This window comes from Apis mellifera, linkage group LG10 (genome assembly GCF_003254395.2).
Source record: "Apis mellifera strain DH4 linkage group LG10, Amel_HAv3.1, whole genome shotgun sequence".
In the NCBI taxonomy this organism is placed as follows: domain Eukaryota; kingdom Metazoa; phylum Arthropoda; class Insecta; order Hymenoptera; family Apidae; genus Apis; species Apis mellifera.
The window spans coordinates 10700559-10715086 of record NC_037647.1 but is presented as its reverse complement, the minus strand read 5'-3'; the positions used below and the strand labels follow the sequence as shown (position 1 = coordinate 10715086).

At 20.8% G+C, this 14528-nt stretch overlaps 3 protein-coding genes and 1 long non-coding RNA gene across 7 annotated transcripts; 3 read left to right on the top strand and 1 right to left on the bottom strand.

Annotated features, from left to right (window-relative positions):
* The first annotated feature begins 590 nt into the window (after positions 1-590).
* Positions 591-3814, top strand: LOC100577856 (probable hydroxyacid-oxoacid transhydrogenase, mitochondrial). The gene is made up of 8 exons (XM_026443391.1): positions 591-803; positions 1142-1247; positions 1413-1676; positions 2014-2246; positions 2373-2603; positions 2846-3008; positions 3095-3376; positions 3729-3814. The coding sequence occupies exons 1-8, from the start codon at positions 751-753 to the stop codon at positions 3810-3812; spliced, it is 1416 nt and encodes a 471-aa protein (XP_026299176.1). The 5' UTR covers positions 591-750; the 3' UTR covers positions 3813-3814.
* Positions 3815-6670: 2856 nt separating this feature from the next.
* On the top strand, positions 6671-9477 carry LOC552069 (probable hydroxyacid-oxoacid transhydrogenase, mitochondrial). Its single transcript, XM_026443390.1, has 7 exons — positions 6671-6790; positions 6994-7257; positions 7403-7635; positions 7791-8021; positions 8413-8575; positions 8656-8937; positions 9343-9477. The coding sequence occupies exons 1-7, from the start codon at positions 6752-6754 to the stop codon at positions 9424-9426; spliced, it is 1296 nt and encodes a 431-aa protein (XP_026299175.1). The 5' UTR covers positions 6671-6751; the 3' UTR covers positions 9427-9477.
* A 1139-nt stretch (positions 9478-10616) lies between these two features.
* Positions 10617-11656, bottom strand: LOC102654070. Its single transcript, XR_410517.3, has 3 exons — positions 11155-11656; positions 10900-11036; positions 10617-10793 (listed from the first exon to the last, which is right to left on the bottom strand). It is a non-coding gene; the product is annotated as an uncharacterized LOC102654070 (long non-coding RNA).
* A 610-nt stretch (positions 11657-12266) lies between these two features.
* Positions 12267-14470, top strand: LOC413924 (glyceraldehyde-3-phosphate dehydrogenase). Of its 4 annotated transcripts, none has more exons than XM_006566199.3 (8): positions 12489-12519; positions 12686-12756; positions 12869-12992; positions 13077-13186; positions 13271-13534; positions 13676-13836; positions 13899-14093; positions 14193-14333. In XM_006566199.3, exons 1-8 carry the CDS (start codon positions 12504-12506, stop codon positions 14311-14313), a joined length of 1062 nt encoding a protein of 353 aa, XP_006566262.1. In that variant the 5' UTR covers positions 12489-12503; the 3' UTR covers positions 14314-14333. The 4 variants fall into 4 exon arrangements, with proteins under 4 accessions (XP_006566260.1, XP_006566261.1, XP_006566262.1 ...); XM_397363.7 differs by having other exon boundaries at positions 13077-13192; XM_006566197.3 differs by having other exon boundaries at positions 12267-12756; positions 13077-13192; positions 14193-14470.
* The last annotated feature ends 58 nt before the right edge of the window (positions 14471-14528 follow it).

Sequence of the window (14528 nt, the reverse complement as noted above, 5' to 3'; positions counted from 1 at the left end):
CCATACATATCGTATATTAATCGTATATGTATCACGTATTAAATATATGTAAGTATATAATATGTATCTTTATTTATATTTTAATTTTATGTATACAATATCTATTTAAAAAATAAAATCTTAAATAATATAATTTTAAATTTTCTTCCAAATAAAATTTAAACACGTATAGAATATACCATGTATTATATATATTATAATATATAATATTAGATAATATTATATATTAATATTAGATAAGATTTCAAGTACATATATGTATATGTATATGAATTCATATGTATTTCAGAATCTTTGACCTCAAATATAATCAATGTTAACACAAAAAAAACAAATAATACATTTTAATCACTTTACTTCTCAAATATCTATTTGAAATATGATAATTTGTCCTATTTTTTAACTTATTTTATTTAAAATATTTAAAATTTAGAGATAATAATATTATTTATTATTTGTTCTATTTCAATTAATAAAATATTATAAATTTTCTGTTTAAAAATTTTTATTTTTTTAATCATTTGATATTAAAGAAAATCTAAACATTGGTACTGATGTATGATACGGTACTGATGTTGATGAATATAAAATTATTTCATTCTAGATAAGTACAGAATTGTATCCAAATTAATCCCAATTAAAGAACGCCATAGATCGAACAGTTTTTAAGAATTAATATTTTTTACAATCAATATTTTTATATTCAAATTTTAAAACTTTATTTTATAATTAAAAATTTATTATTAAAAAATGCTTTCCAAAAAACGTGTTTTAGATCTATTACAAGTTATTTCTTCTCAATCGTAAGTATACTATATAGTTTTATATAAATATATAGAATAAATTTATAAAATTATATAAATAATTTATTTTAAAAACTATTTTTATAAATTATTGTATATTTTAATTTTTATATAATATATTATATTTTATATATATATGTATACATATATATATATACACATATATTATATATATAATATATATATATAATATATATTGTAGAGATACGAACTATATTTGAAAAATTAATATTAATTGTAATTTTTTAATATTAATATATTAATATTAAAAATCATTTCTATGTAAGAACAAAAAAATTTTTATTTTTGATATATTGATTGATTTAAATTTTTTATAGTTGTAAATGTCCAGCTCATGCGAATCCAAGAGGTACTTTATGTGAACTAAAAAAAGTTCAAAGCACAGTAGCTAATGCTACATTAACAAAAGAATATGCATTTGAAGTATGTATTTGCAATATTTAAAGATAAATAACCTATATAATAATATAATGAAGCTTGATTATAGATCAAATATATAATACAAAAAAGAAAATTTATACTTTATGTATATAAAACTTTATAATTAAATTTATTTTATTAATATTATCTTAATAAAAATATTTGCAGATGGCTTCTTCTACAGTACGATATGGTATTGGTGTTACAAGAGAATTGGGTATGGATATGCAAAATTTTGGTTCCAAAAATGTTTGTTTAATGACAGATTCTAATTTAATAAATTTACCACCTGTTAAAACTGCTATGGATAGCCTTACTAAACATGGTATTCAAACTTCTGTTTATGACAATGTACGCGTAGAACCCACAGAACAGAGTTTAAAAGATTCTATTGAATATGTTAAACGTGGAAAATTTGATGCTTTTATAGCGGTAAGAAATAAATATATAACAAGTTTCTTAAAATATTTATTATTATTTATACATTTTTAAAATATATTATGAAAATATTACTTATTATTTAAATTAGCAAAGAATTTTATTTCTTAAAAAGTAAAAAATTAAATCCAGTTATTATAAAGTAAAGAATTAAGAAAATAATTTAAATTTAATTTGATTAAGAAATCAAGAATGAAAAAGTAATTATTTATATTATTTAATACTTTTTTATAAAATTAATAATAGTATAAATATATATTTAATATTATTATAAATATATTATTTATTTGATATAGAATAATTTAAAACATAAAATTAATTTTTTCATTAGATAGGAGGTGGTTCAGTGATAGATACTTGTAAGGTAGCAAATCTTTATAGTTCTGATCCACAAGCAGACTTCTTAGATTATGTAAATGCACCTATTGGTAAAGGAAAACCAGTTACAGTACAGTTAAAACCATTAATAGCTGTACCAACTACATCTGGTACTGGTTCAGAAACAACTGGTGTTTCTATCTTTGATTATCAACCACTTAAAGCCAAAACTGGAATTGCCAATAGGTAAATTATAATATTCCAATAAAATTATTACTTTATGATTATATTTTATATAAAAATTGTATATTTGTCATGTATTATTAAATATTATTATTAAGTTTAAAATTAAATTTAAGAATTTGTTTATAGAGCATTGAAACCCACTTTAGGTCTTATTGATCCAAACCATACATTGAGTTTGCCAGAAAGAGTCTGTGCTTATTCTGGCTTTGATGTACTATGTCATGCTCTTGAATCTTTTACTGCATTACCATATACTGAAAGAACTTGTCCTTCTAATCCGATACTTAGACCAGCCTACCAAGGAAGCAATCCTATTAGTGATGTATGGTCAAGATATGCTCTTCAAATAATGCATAAGTAAATAATTATTTTTATTATATTAAAAAATAATGTTTGCTAAAAAAGTATTAAATAAATAAAAAAAAAATACTAAAAAAATATAAATTTATATATTTTTAATATAGTTTATATTTATAATTTATCTTTGTTTTCCAATTTTCTTAAAAAAATCAATTATTTTCAATCATAAATAATGAAATAATAATTAAAATAAAAATTAAAGAAAAAATGCAATACTTTTATTACTTTTTTGTATATAGATATTTTAAGAGAGCAGTATATAATCAAGATGATATTGAAGCTAGGAGTAACATGCATCTTGCAAGTACCATGGCAGGTGTTGGATTTGGTAATGCAGGAGTTCATCTTTGTCATGCACTTTCTTATCCTATTAGTGGAAATGTACGAAATTTTCAGCCCATGGTACTTATAATAAAAATTCTATAAAAATAATTTTTATGTTAAAGAAAATTATATTAAAGAAAATTTAAATACATTGTTTATTATAGGGTTATAGCAAAAATCATCCTATAGTGCCACATGGATTGTCAGTTGTTATAACTGCACCTGCTGTATTTTCTTTTACTGGAAGTGCATGTGCAGAAAGACATTTAGAAGCTGCTGAATTACTTGGTGCTGATATTAGTCGAGCTAAAAAAAGTGATGCAGGCAAAATATTAGCAGATACTGTAAAAGAATATATGCAGATGATGAAAATTGAAAATGGTTTGGTTGAATTAGGTTTCAAAAAAGAAGATATTCCTACTTTAGTGGAAGGCACATTACCACAAGTAAGCAAATTTATTATTATTTTTTATTTTTATTGTAAATATTATTATATAAAATAAGAATATAATGACTATTAATATTAAATAATATATTTAATTATATATTTTGATAAGTGAAAAGCAATTTACAATCAATTTGAAATAGTGATTTAGTGATATATGAATAAATGATAATTAAGTAAATTTGTCATATATTTTTAATTTCATATATTAATATGTCTGAATTAAAAAAGATATATATATGTATTTATATCTTTTTTATGATCAAGAAGTATTTTATACATATATTATATATGTATATAATGTGTTTTTTTTATTTATATTATAAATTAATTTAATTTTATATTATTTATAGCATCGTATTACAAAATTAGCACCACGAGAACAATCAAGAGAGGATTTAGCCCAATTATTTGAAAATTCTTTTACAATATATTAAAAGAAAATTAATTTTTAAAATCATATTTTTTAAAAACACTAAATAAGGACAATAAATAATATTTTTTAATATCTAATTTTTTCTAAATGAAATATTTTTAATCTATTTTTTAAAAAATTTTATTTTTTTTTTTAATTTTTTTTATAAGTTATATAACAAAATGATCTGAACTAATAATTTAAGTATATAAATGTAAATATATGAATATGTTAGTAAAACAATAATATATTATATTAATTTATTATATTAATTTATTTACCATCAAACTTCCTTAAAAAATTTCATTTTAATAATAAATATTCATTTTCGTATATTATTAATTTTCGTGAATATGAATATAAGATAATTTAAACTTATCAGGAATGTTTTTGATTTAATAATAATCATATAAAGGTTATGACAAATAATATACAAAAAATAATTATAATAATATCGTGAATTTATCATATTTGTTCAAAAATTAAATTACGTTTCAAATATAAATTTTAAGATTCATAACTTGTATTATTTATTTCAAATATATAATTCCTCATAAATTATACGAGTCTTATTTTTAATATTTAATATTCAAATATTATTATTATTATTATTATTATTATTATTATTAATTTTGTATCCTTCATCCTGAATTGATTAAATTATATAAAATTACTTTAGATTTGTACAAAAAATTTCAAAATTCTTGAGCGATGCTAACAAGTAAATTAAAAATTTTAAAACTAAGACTAAAAGTTCCGATTTTGAGAAAACATAAAAAAAAATGCTTGCGTAAAAAATAATGCAGTTGTTTTTTTTACTGTTTTAACTTAATTTAGTATAAAATTTATTATATTTTAAGATTTTAAATTTTAAAATTATATTTTATATTATAATTGATTTTTTATAGCAAGTTATATATTTGTAACTAAAGATGCAAAACAATTAATTTCATCATACGATTATTTTTTATCGTATTGATGTAAGTTATTTCTGAGAAATAAAAATAGGGAGAGAAATAAAAATTTAATAATATTTCATTTTCTGATAAAATAAAATAATTTTATTAATATTTATCTTTTAAACTTTAGATCAAAAACATTATTTTTAAAAGAAAACCAAACAATAATACTAAATAATAATCATCAAAATATTATCTTTGATATAAAAATAATAATCTATTCATTAGTTTTATATTTTGTTAATAATAATTTAATAATTATATAATTAATAACATTAAAATAAATAATAAATTTAATATAATAATGTGGACAAACGTATGTACGAGATTATATTTTTATTTATTATATTTAAAATGAACCCAATGTGATAAATGCTAAAAAATATATATAAAGTATAAAAATATAAAAAGATAAAATAAAATGAAAACGTAAAATTGAGAAATTCTAGATAATTATAATAAAAAAAACAATGGAGAGTTTATTACAATAACAACATGTCTTCAGCCCCCATCAATATACATAATTTGTAGAAATATTTTGCTTATTACATATTCTATTTTCTGTTACATGTTTTTAAATGTCATTTGATTCATAAATACAAAGAAATTAATATTATTGACGTTAAATAATTGAAATAAATCACAAAATAACAATCGAAAAATATTTACTTATCTGATACATTAGATCCTTGTGTAGAATTTCTATTCACTTTTGTAGATGTTACTAAAATGGATGACAGAGTAGTATAATCGATTCACATATCGATAACAATTGAAAGCACGATATTAATTATTTTTATTTTGAAACTATAACTGTCGAAACATTTTATATTTATATTATACTTTTAGCGCTAGTCTTTTCTACATAATACTTTTCTTATATGATATTGATGTATATTAATATATAATGAGTTAATATAATTAAATATTATATATTTTATTATTATTCAAGTTACAATGAGCCAATGAAACTAAAGAATAAAATGAAAATTAAAAAATCATATATGCATACACTATATATATAAAATTAATTTCTAATTATTTAAAAAAGAAGAATTCAATTTGTAAAGGTATGTATGTATATAATATAATCAAGAATAAGATATAATTGTTATGTTAAAATAAATTAATAAAAATAAATTTTATTTCATAAAGAATGATATTAATAATTTAATAAAAACTGTTTTCAATTCTCAAATTTATTACATGTTCAATTAAAATAAAAATATATATATTTTGATCAAGTATCTATTTACAATATAATAATTTATTACATTTTTTAACTGATTTTGTTAAAAAAAATATTTAAAATAAAAACAATTATATTATTTATTATTTGTTCTCTATTAATAAAAGATTCTATTTGACAATTTTTTTTAATTATTTAAAATTAAAAAGAATTTGAATATTGATGATACTAAAATTATGTATATAAAATTATTTCATTACAGATAATAAGAGAATTATATTCAAATATTCAGTACTGGTTCAGAACATTATAGATCAAATGAACAATTTTTAAAAAATTTTTATCAATATTTTTTTCTTTAAAATTCTTATATTAAATTCAAAAAAATGCTTTCTAAAAAACCTAATTTAAATCTATCACAAGTTATTTCTTTTCAATTGTAAGTATGCATATACATACTATATATAATATAATATAAATATATAAAATTATTTTATTTTAAAAATTATTTTTAAAATTATTTTTGTAATATAATTTTGTAAATATTATTTTTGTAATTATATTAATAAAATATTTTATAGTATTAATATTGATATATATATTAAAAGATGTAAATTATTCTGGAAAATTAATATTATGTAATATTTTAATACTAATATATTTTTACGTATGAACATAAATAATTTTTGTTTTTGATATATTAATTAATTTAGAGTAATTTAAATTTTTTATAGATGTAAATATCCATTTTATTCAAATCCAGGAAATACAACTATATTTATTTTTTATGAATTAAAAAAAAATCAAAGCACAATGACTAATGCCACACTAACAAAAGAATATGCATTTGAGGTATATATTTTCAATATTTATATATATATTATTTTATCATTGAATCTAAATTTATTATAGATTAAATAATTATGAAATACAAGATACTGAGAAAGAAAATTTATACTTTATATAATATAAAACTTTTTTGATTAAACCATGAAAATACCATTATTTTATTAATACCATTTTAATATTTAATATTTTAATAAAAATATTTACAGATGACTTCTCCTATATTACGATATGGTATTGGTGTTACAAGAGAATTGGGTATGGATATGCAAAATTTTGGTTCCAAAAATGTTTGTTTAATGACAGATTCTAATTTAGTAAATTTACCACCTGTTAAAACTGCTATAAACAGTCTTATTAAATATAAAAATCAAACCACAGTTTATGATAATGTACATGTAGAACCCACAGATCAGAGTTTAAAAGACTGTATTGAATTTGTTAAATTCAAAAATTTTGATGGTTTTGTAGCGGTAAGAAATAAATATATAACAAGTTTTTTGAAAATTTTGATTTTTATTTTCTTGAAATATATTATAAAAATTTAGCAAGGAATCCTATATCTTAAAAAAAAAAAAAAATTAAAAATTTAAAGCATAAAATTAATTTTTTTATCAGATAGGAGGTGGTTCAGTAATAGATACTTGTAAGGTAGCAAATCTTTATAGTTCTGATCCACAAGCAGATTTTTTAGATTATGTAAATGCACCTATTGGTAAAGAAAAACCAATTACAATACAATTAAAACCATTAGTAGCTGTACCAACCACTTTTGGTACTGGTTCAGAAACAAGTGGTATTTGTATCTTTAGTTATGAACCACTTAAAACCAAAATTGGAATTATTAATAGGTTAATAAGTTATAATATTGCAATAAAATTATTGTTTTATGTTGTTGTTATTTACATATAATTAATATAATATATTTATGTTTTTTAATTTATATTTTTTATTATATTAAATGTTATTATTTAATCATTTAGAATAATTTGAGGATTATTTTCAGAGCTTTAAGACCCACTTTGGGTCTTATTGATCCAAATCATACATTGAGTTTGCCAGAAAGAGTCTGTGCTTATTCTGGTTTTGATGTATTATGCAATGCTCTTGAATCTTTTACTGCATTACCATATACAGAAAGAACTTGTCCTTCCAATCCAAATCTTAGACCAGCCTACCAAGGGAGCAATCCTATTAGTGATGTATGGTCAAAATTTACTCTTCAAATAATGCACAAGTAAATAATTATTTTTATTATGATGAAAAATAATGTAAGTAATAAAAATAATGAAAAGTAATAATTAATAATATAAACAAATAGAATTAAAAATTTATATATATAATATATATATATATATATATATATATATATATATATATATATAATTTATATATATATTTTTAATATGGTTTTTATTTATAATTTATCTTTGTTTTCCAATTTTCTTAAAAAATCAATTATTTTGAGTCATAAATAAGTAATGAAATAATTAAAATATAATTAATTAAAATTAAAATAATTAAAAATAAATATAATTAAAAATTAAATTTAATTAAAATTAATTTAATTAAAAATAAAATAAAAATTAAAGAAAAAATGCAATACTTTTATTATTTTTTTTATATAGATATTTTAAGAGAGCAGTATATAATCAAGATGATATTGAAGCTAGGAGTAACATGCATCTTGCAAGTACCATGGCAGGTGTTGGATTTGGTAATGCAGGAGTTCATCTTTGTCATGCACTTTCTTATCCTATTAGTGGATATGCAAAAAGTTTTCAACCAACAGTACATATAAAAAATAAAATACAAATATAATTTTTATGTTAAATATTAAAAATAATTTAAATATTCATTGTTTGTTACAGGATTATGGTAAAGGTCGTACTATAGTGCCACATGGATTGTCAGTTGTTATAACTGCACCTGCTGTATTTTCTTTTACTGGAAGTGCATGTCCAGAAAAACATTTAGAAGCTGCTGAATTACTTGGTACTGATATTAGTCAAGCTAAAAAAAGTGATGCTGGCAAAATATTAGGAGACACTATAAGAAAATATATGCAAATAATGAAAATTGAAAATGGTTTAACTGAATTAGGTTTCACAAAAAAAGATATTCCTTTTTTAGTGGAAGGTGCATTGCAACAAGTAAGCATTATGATTATTTTTCTCCCTTTATTATATATTTAATTATCATAAGTATTAAATGGAAATATTATGACTATTTATATTAAGTTAGGTATTTAATTATATATTTTGATAAGTGAAAGAAAATTTATAATCAATTTTAAATAGTGATTTATTGGTCACCATACATGAATGAATGACAATTAAGTAAATTTGTCATATATTTTTAATTTCATATGCTAACATATATGACGAATTAACAATTGTCATGTAATATAATATATATATATATATATTTTTACATTTTAAATTTTTTGGTATGATCATACAATATTTTATACATACATTATGGTTACATATATAATTTTTGTATTTTTCTTTCTCTTTATATTTCAATATTATAAATTAATTTTATATTATTTACAGCAACGTCTTACGAAATTAGCACCACGAGAACATTCAAGAGAGGATCTAGCTCAAATATTTGAAAACTCTTTTAGAATATATTAAGAGAAAAATAATTTCTAAACCCATATTTTTTTTATGAATATTATATAAACTATTTTTTAATATCTAATTTTTTCTAAATGAAATTTTATTTAATTTTTAAATAAATGTTATATTTTTTGATAATTATTATATGAACGAAATAATCTGAAGTAATAAATTAAAAATTGAATAAAATATTATACATTAAGAATACGATTAAATCAAAAAAATATATTGACAATGTATTGAAACAAACAATTTATAGTGATTATAAAGTCATTTTTTTATCAAAAAATCCTTAATAAAGCATTCATCATTACAAGAATGATGATAAGGATCTTTGAATTTAATGACTTATATTCTATGATGTAATCATTAATAAATTCTTATTCTTATAAGATTGTAAATACATATTTTAATAATTTCAATTTTGCAAAATACAAAATTTAATTATTCATACCAAGTATATCGTATATATTCATTAAATCATCGTTCATTTATCATTAATATTAAAATTTTCAAAAAAATTAGAGATTAGCTACAGATTAATGTTATCCGAAGCAGTCAAATTTTATTTTATAAATCTCACTATAAATTTAATAAATCGAAAAGCATTTGTTATATAAAATTTAGATAGAAATAATTCTCTTTAATATAAACATCATCGAAAAATGTAGAATTATTGGTAACATGAGTTGATCGATTTTATATATTTTAATTTTATATTAATATTGTAAAATTAATATCAATATAATAATTTATCGATATCATTTTACTGCTTAATAGTTGATAGAAATAATTTTTTATTATTTTGAGAAATGTATTGAGCATAAGATCATTTTTCTTTTAAAATATAAAAATATGAATACATGCTTAGTGATTAAATTAATATGAAATCATTGAAATATATAAATATCATTTATATATTATATTAAATGATAATGATAAATAGTAAATTTTTCATTCATATAAAAATGATATTTTAAATTTCTAATGATATCAATTAATATCTAAAAGCATGTATTTATCAATTTTTTTATATCAAAGAAAAATGTTACTAATATCATTAATTATATAATTAATTTGATTTATAAACATTTTTCAAAATAATTCCTATTCAAATTCAATTCAAATGAAATAGATATTGTTTATGTTATGTCAAATATTTTTCTTTTCTTTTCTGTTCTCGGTTTCATTTTTCATGTATATGATGTAAAATTTTTATCTTATAAAATTTATATAGTAAGATTTCTTTTCATTTGATATACACATGATAATATAAATAAAAGTTTTTTAGAAAATTCGTTTTTTATGGTGAATATCGTTAAGATTTTTTAATTCAAAAATATTTATTTTTTTCAGGCCAAAACTCTTAAAGAGTTAAACTTCTGAAATTTATAATATTAAGAAAATAGTTAATTTTTCTTGTCACGCTGAAATTAATAAAATTAATTTCACCGATATAATTTAAAATTACATGTAGCAATTAATTACCTTAAATATATTTTATCAAAATGATGTTTGAATTTTACTTTTGCTGTAACTTTGCGTAAATAATTTTCCATATCCGATTGTGTTATTGAAATATTATATTATCCATATTATTTCTTTGAATATTTCATACGTTCAAACTATAAAATATTAAATAATATTTTGTAACTGTTGTTGATTCTTATTTATATGAATATATGAATATATATTATATATAAATAAATATATATGCAAATAAAATAATGATATGATTTATACCTTTAATAATATTAATTTAATTGTCGTCGAACCTCCTTGAGAAATACCACTTCTCTATCAAATATTCATTTTCGTATTTCACAGTTTGAACTAACTTTCTCGACTGCGAATATAAGAGTGTTTCATTTATATTTATGAGGAACGTCTTTGATTTAATCCTCCCCACTAATAATAAATGTTGATGTTTACTTCTTGATATTAAACTATTTCACACTTCACAATGGTTGTAACAAATAGTATATACAAAAAAATAATAATACTGCCGTGAATTTACGATATTCGTTCAAAGGAAGATTAAATTACGCTTCAAATATTGAAGAATTTGTAACTTGTACTATTTACTTCAAATAAATAATTCTTTATAAATTAAGCCTTATTTTTACTTGACTATTATTATTCAGATATTAATTGATTTTTAATCCTTCATCTTGAACCGATTAAATTATATATAGAATTACTTTAGATTTGTAAAAAAAAAAAAAAAATTCCAAAAGATTTGAACGAACGTGCTTGCCAAATAAATTGAAAATTTTCAATGCACAATATTTTTTAAAATGAACACATGATATATTGTAATATTAACTTGATATGGATAAATATAATATAGTTTATTATTATTCAAGTTAAAATTAATCAATGAAGCTAAAAAAAAATCATAAATCATATATATATGTATATATGTTACATAGATTTATAATATTTTTTGATCATTTGGAAAAGGAAAAGGGTAATTCATTTATAAAAGTATATATGTATAATGTAATCAGGAATAATATTGAAATGAATGAATAGGGATAAATTTTATTTTGTGAGGGAAAAAAAATTTAATAATTTAAATTTAACAAAAACTATGTTTTGAATTACCAAACTTATTATTATCTGGAATTAGAAGAAGAATATTATTATAATATGTTATCTCCTTTAATGTCAAATAATATTTACTTAAAATATTTTCAGTTTGGAAATAGATAAAGTGATATGATCCGTTTTAAATATCTTGTAAATAAATATCCTTGTATCCCTTTATATTATTGTACTTATACCCTTATATATGATCATGAAATAATTTCAAAGTATATGTATATCATAATATCATAGCTATTTGAAAATGAATATCTAAATTTGATACTGCTTCAAGATATATGCTGTGTTCAAAGCAATGTTGTGTTTTCTTTAAACAAATGTTTTCTTTAAACATGTGTTTCCTTACAAACAAATTAGGATAAGTGAAAAAAGAAACAATTTATTAAATATTGAAATATATATTTATATACAAAATATCCTTCCTCGCAAACTCTAAAATATAACTCATTCTTGAGACGTTTTTTTTTCCCTAAGAAAAATATCAAATGTCAAAAGATCTTGGTAAGAAATTATTTACTTCTTGATACCGTATACCAATTTTTGCATACAAATTCGTGCTATTGATTTCTCGACTGAGTGATAATGGAAACCCGCTATGAGAAATTTCTTATTTACATTTACGTACAACGTCAGATAATAATTTTAATTCGTTTCAAAATTATTCCAGTTGTAGGAATTAATGGATTTGGAAGAATAGGGAGAATGTGTTTACGTGCCTGTATCGAAAAGGATATCACGGTAAACGATATTACAATATTAATACTCTCGATATTAATACATATAATACTCTCGGTGGAAAATTTTTTTTCTACCCAAAGAGGAGGGGCAAAAATAATTATTACTCCATTAGGTCAAGTTGGTCAATGATCCGTATATTTCGACCGACTATATGATATATCTGTTCAAATTTGACTCCACTCACGGACCGTATCCTTTGAAATTAGAATGCGAGAATGGGCATATTATTATCGGAGGTATTTATTTTTTAAGTAAGATAAATAAATTTTTAAATTTTTCTAAAATTCACAATCCTTTTTCCTCTTTCTTTTTCTACGAAGAGAACAAAATAGCCACATCCCAGGAAAAGAATCCGTGTAAAATAAATTGGAGAGGCGCGGGTGTGACGTACGTGATCGAATCGACCGGACTTTTCACCACGTTAGAAAAAGCAAGCGTAAATCTATTTTAATTTCTACGATGATCCCGAGAAATAATATTGCGGATAGAAAAAGGTCGTGATTTATTTTTCCAGTTGCACATGGATGGCGGTGGGAAGAGGGTGATTATCACCGCCCCTTCTATAGACGCGCCGATGATAGTTTACGGGGTGAATCATGCTTGCTACGATCCGAAGAGGGGTAAAATAGTGTCGGCCGCGTCTTGCACGACGAATTGCGCGGCGCCGATCATACGATTAATGCACGATAAATTCGAAGTTATTGAAGTAATGATAAGCAGCGTTCACGCTTTAACGTCGATGCAACGGACATTGGACGGGCCTTTGGAACGAGGGAAAGTAATTATATAAAAAAAATATTTTATACATCTTTCTTAATTTTTTTTTTATAATTATTATTCATATATAAATAAAATATGCGCGATCATATTTTAATTTAACATATTTTTTATATTATTTAATTATATTTTCATCATATAGTTGTGGAGAGATGGTAGAGGGGCTCTTCAAAATATCATACCAACATCATCGGGAGCTGCTAAATCATTGGATAAAATTATCCCTGAACTTAAAGGAAAAATATCCGCGATAGCATTTAGAGTACCAATCCCAAATGTTTCCTTATGCGATATGACTTTTAGGTAAGTTTTTTCTTCTTAAAATTGTAAAATAAATAAGTTTCTGTTCAATAAAATATGTTAAGGGTTAATAAACCGACTACTTACGAGGAGATAAAAGAAGCAATGAAAACAGCATCAGAAAACGATTTGAAAGGTATATTGGGTTATACAGATGATGATTGTGTATCATCCGATTTCAACAGGACAACTTATTCGTGTATCTTCGATGCTAAAGCTGGCATTCCTCAGACAAGTACATTTATCAAAGTTATTGCGTGGTAATTTTTGAATAATTTTTGAATATATAAACAAAATATATGTATATATATCAAATAATCTCGTTTCGTTTGTCGATTAACGAAGATAAATGTTTACAGGTATGATAACGAATATGGTTATGCGCATCGTGTAATGGATTTAATATTATACATGTACCAAGTTGATTCTGGTAATATAACAGTACCAGTAGCACAAGAGGTAGAAGAAACTGAAGATTAATTATTTTGTTCAGTACTAAGGATATATTATAAAACTACATTTTATGTAAAGTAATATGTCTATTCTATCTATGTTTTCAATTAGATAATTTAAATATGATTTATTATATTAAAATTTCATTTATTTAATTTTGTTTTATGTATGTATATGTACTTTTTCCCTTAAAAGAGTAAAAGTTTGATTTAAATAAAATTATTGAATAAATAATATTTGTA

What these genes read in the sequence shown, in the direction of transcription:
- LOC100577856 (XM_026443391.1), top strand. Translation starts at nt 751, where the DNA reads ATGCTTTCCAAAAAACGTGTTTTAGATCTATTACAAGTTATTTCTTCT. An exon ending in CAAGTTATTTCTTCTCAATC is followed by an intron (nt 804 to 1,141) that starts GTAAGTATACTA and finishes AATTTTTTATAG; the next exon opens with TTGTAAATGTCCAGCTCATG. An exon ending in TACGAAATTTTCAGCCCATG is followed by an intron (nt 3,009 to 3,094) that starts GTACTTATAATA and finishes TGTTTATTATAG; the next exon opens with GGTTATAGCAAAAATCATCC.
- LOC552069 (XM_026443390.1), top strand. Translation starts at nt 6,752, where the DNA reads ATGACTAATGCCACACTAACAAAAGAATATGCATTTGAG. An exon ending in AAAATTGGAATTATTAATAG is followed by an intron (nt 7,636 to 7,790) that starts GTTAATAAGTTA and finishes GATTATTTTCAG; the next exon opens with AGCTTTAAGACCCACTTTGG. An exon ending in CAAAAAGTTTTCAACCAACA is followed by an intron (nt 8,576 to 8,655) that starts GTACATATAAAA and finishes TGTTTGTTACAG; the next exon opens with GATTATGGTAAAGGTCGTAC.
- LOC413924 (XM_006566197.3), top strand. Translation starts at nt 12,601, where the DNA reads ATGGAAACCCGCTATGAGAAATTTCTTATTTACATTTACGTACAACGT. An exon ending in CCACGTTAGAAAAAGCAAGC is followed by an intron (nt 13,193 to 13,270) that starts GTAAATCTATTT and finishes TTATTTTTCCAG; the next exon opens with TTGCACATGGATGGCGGTGG. An exon ending in TTATGCGATATGACTTTTAG is followed by an intron (nt 13,837 to 13,898) that starts GTAAGTTTTTTC and finishes AAATATGTTAAG; the next exon opens with GGTTAATAAACCGACTACTT.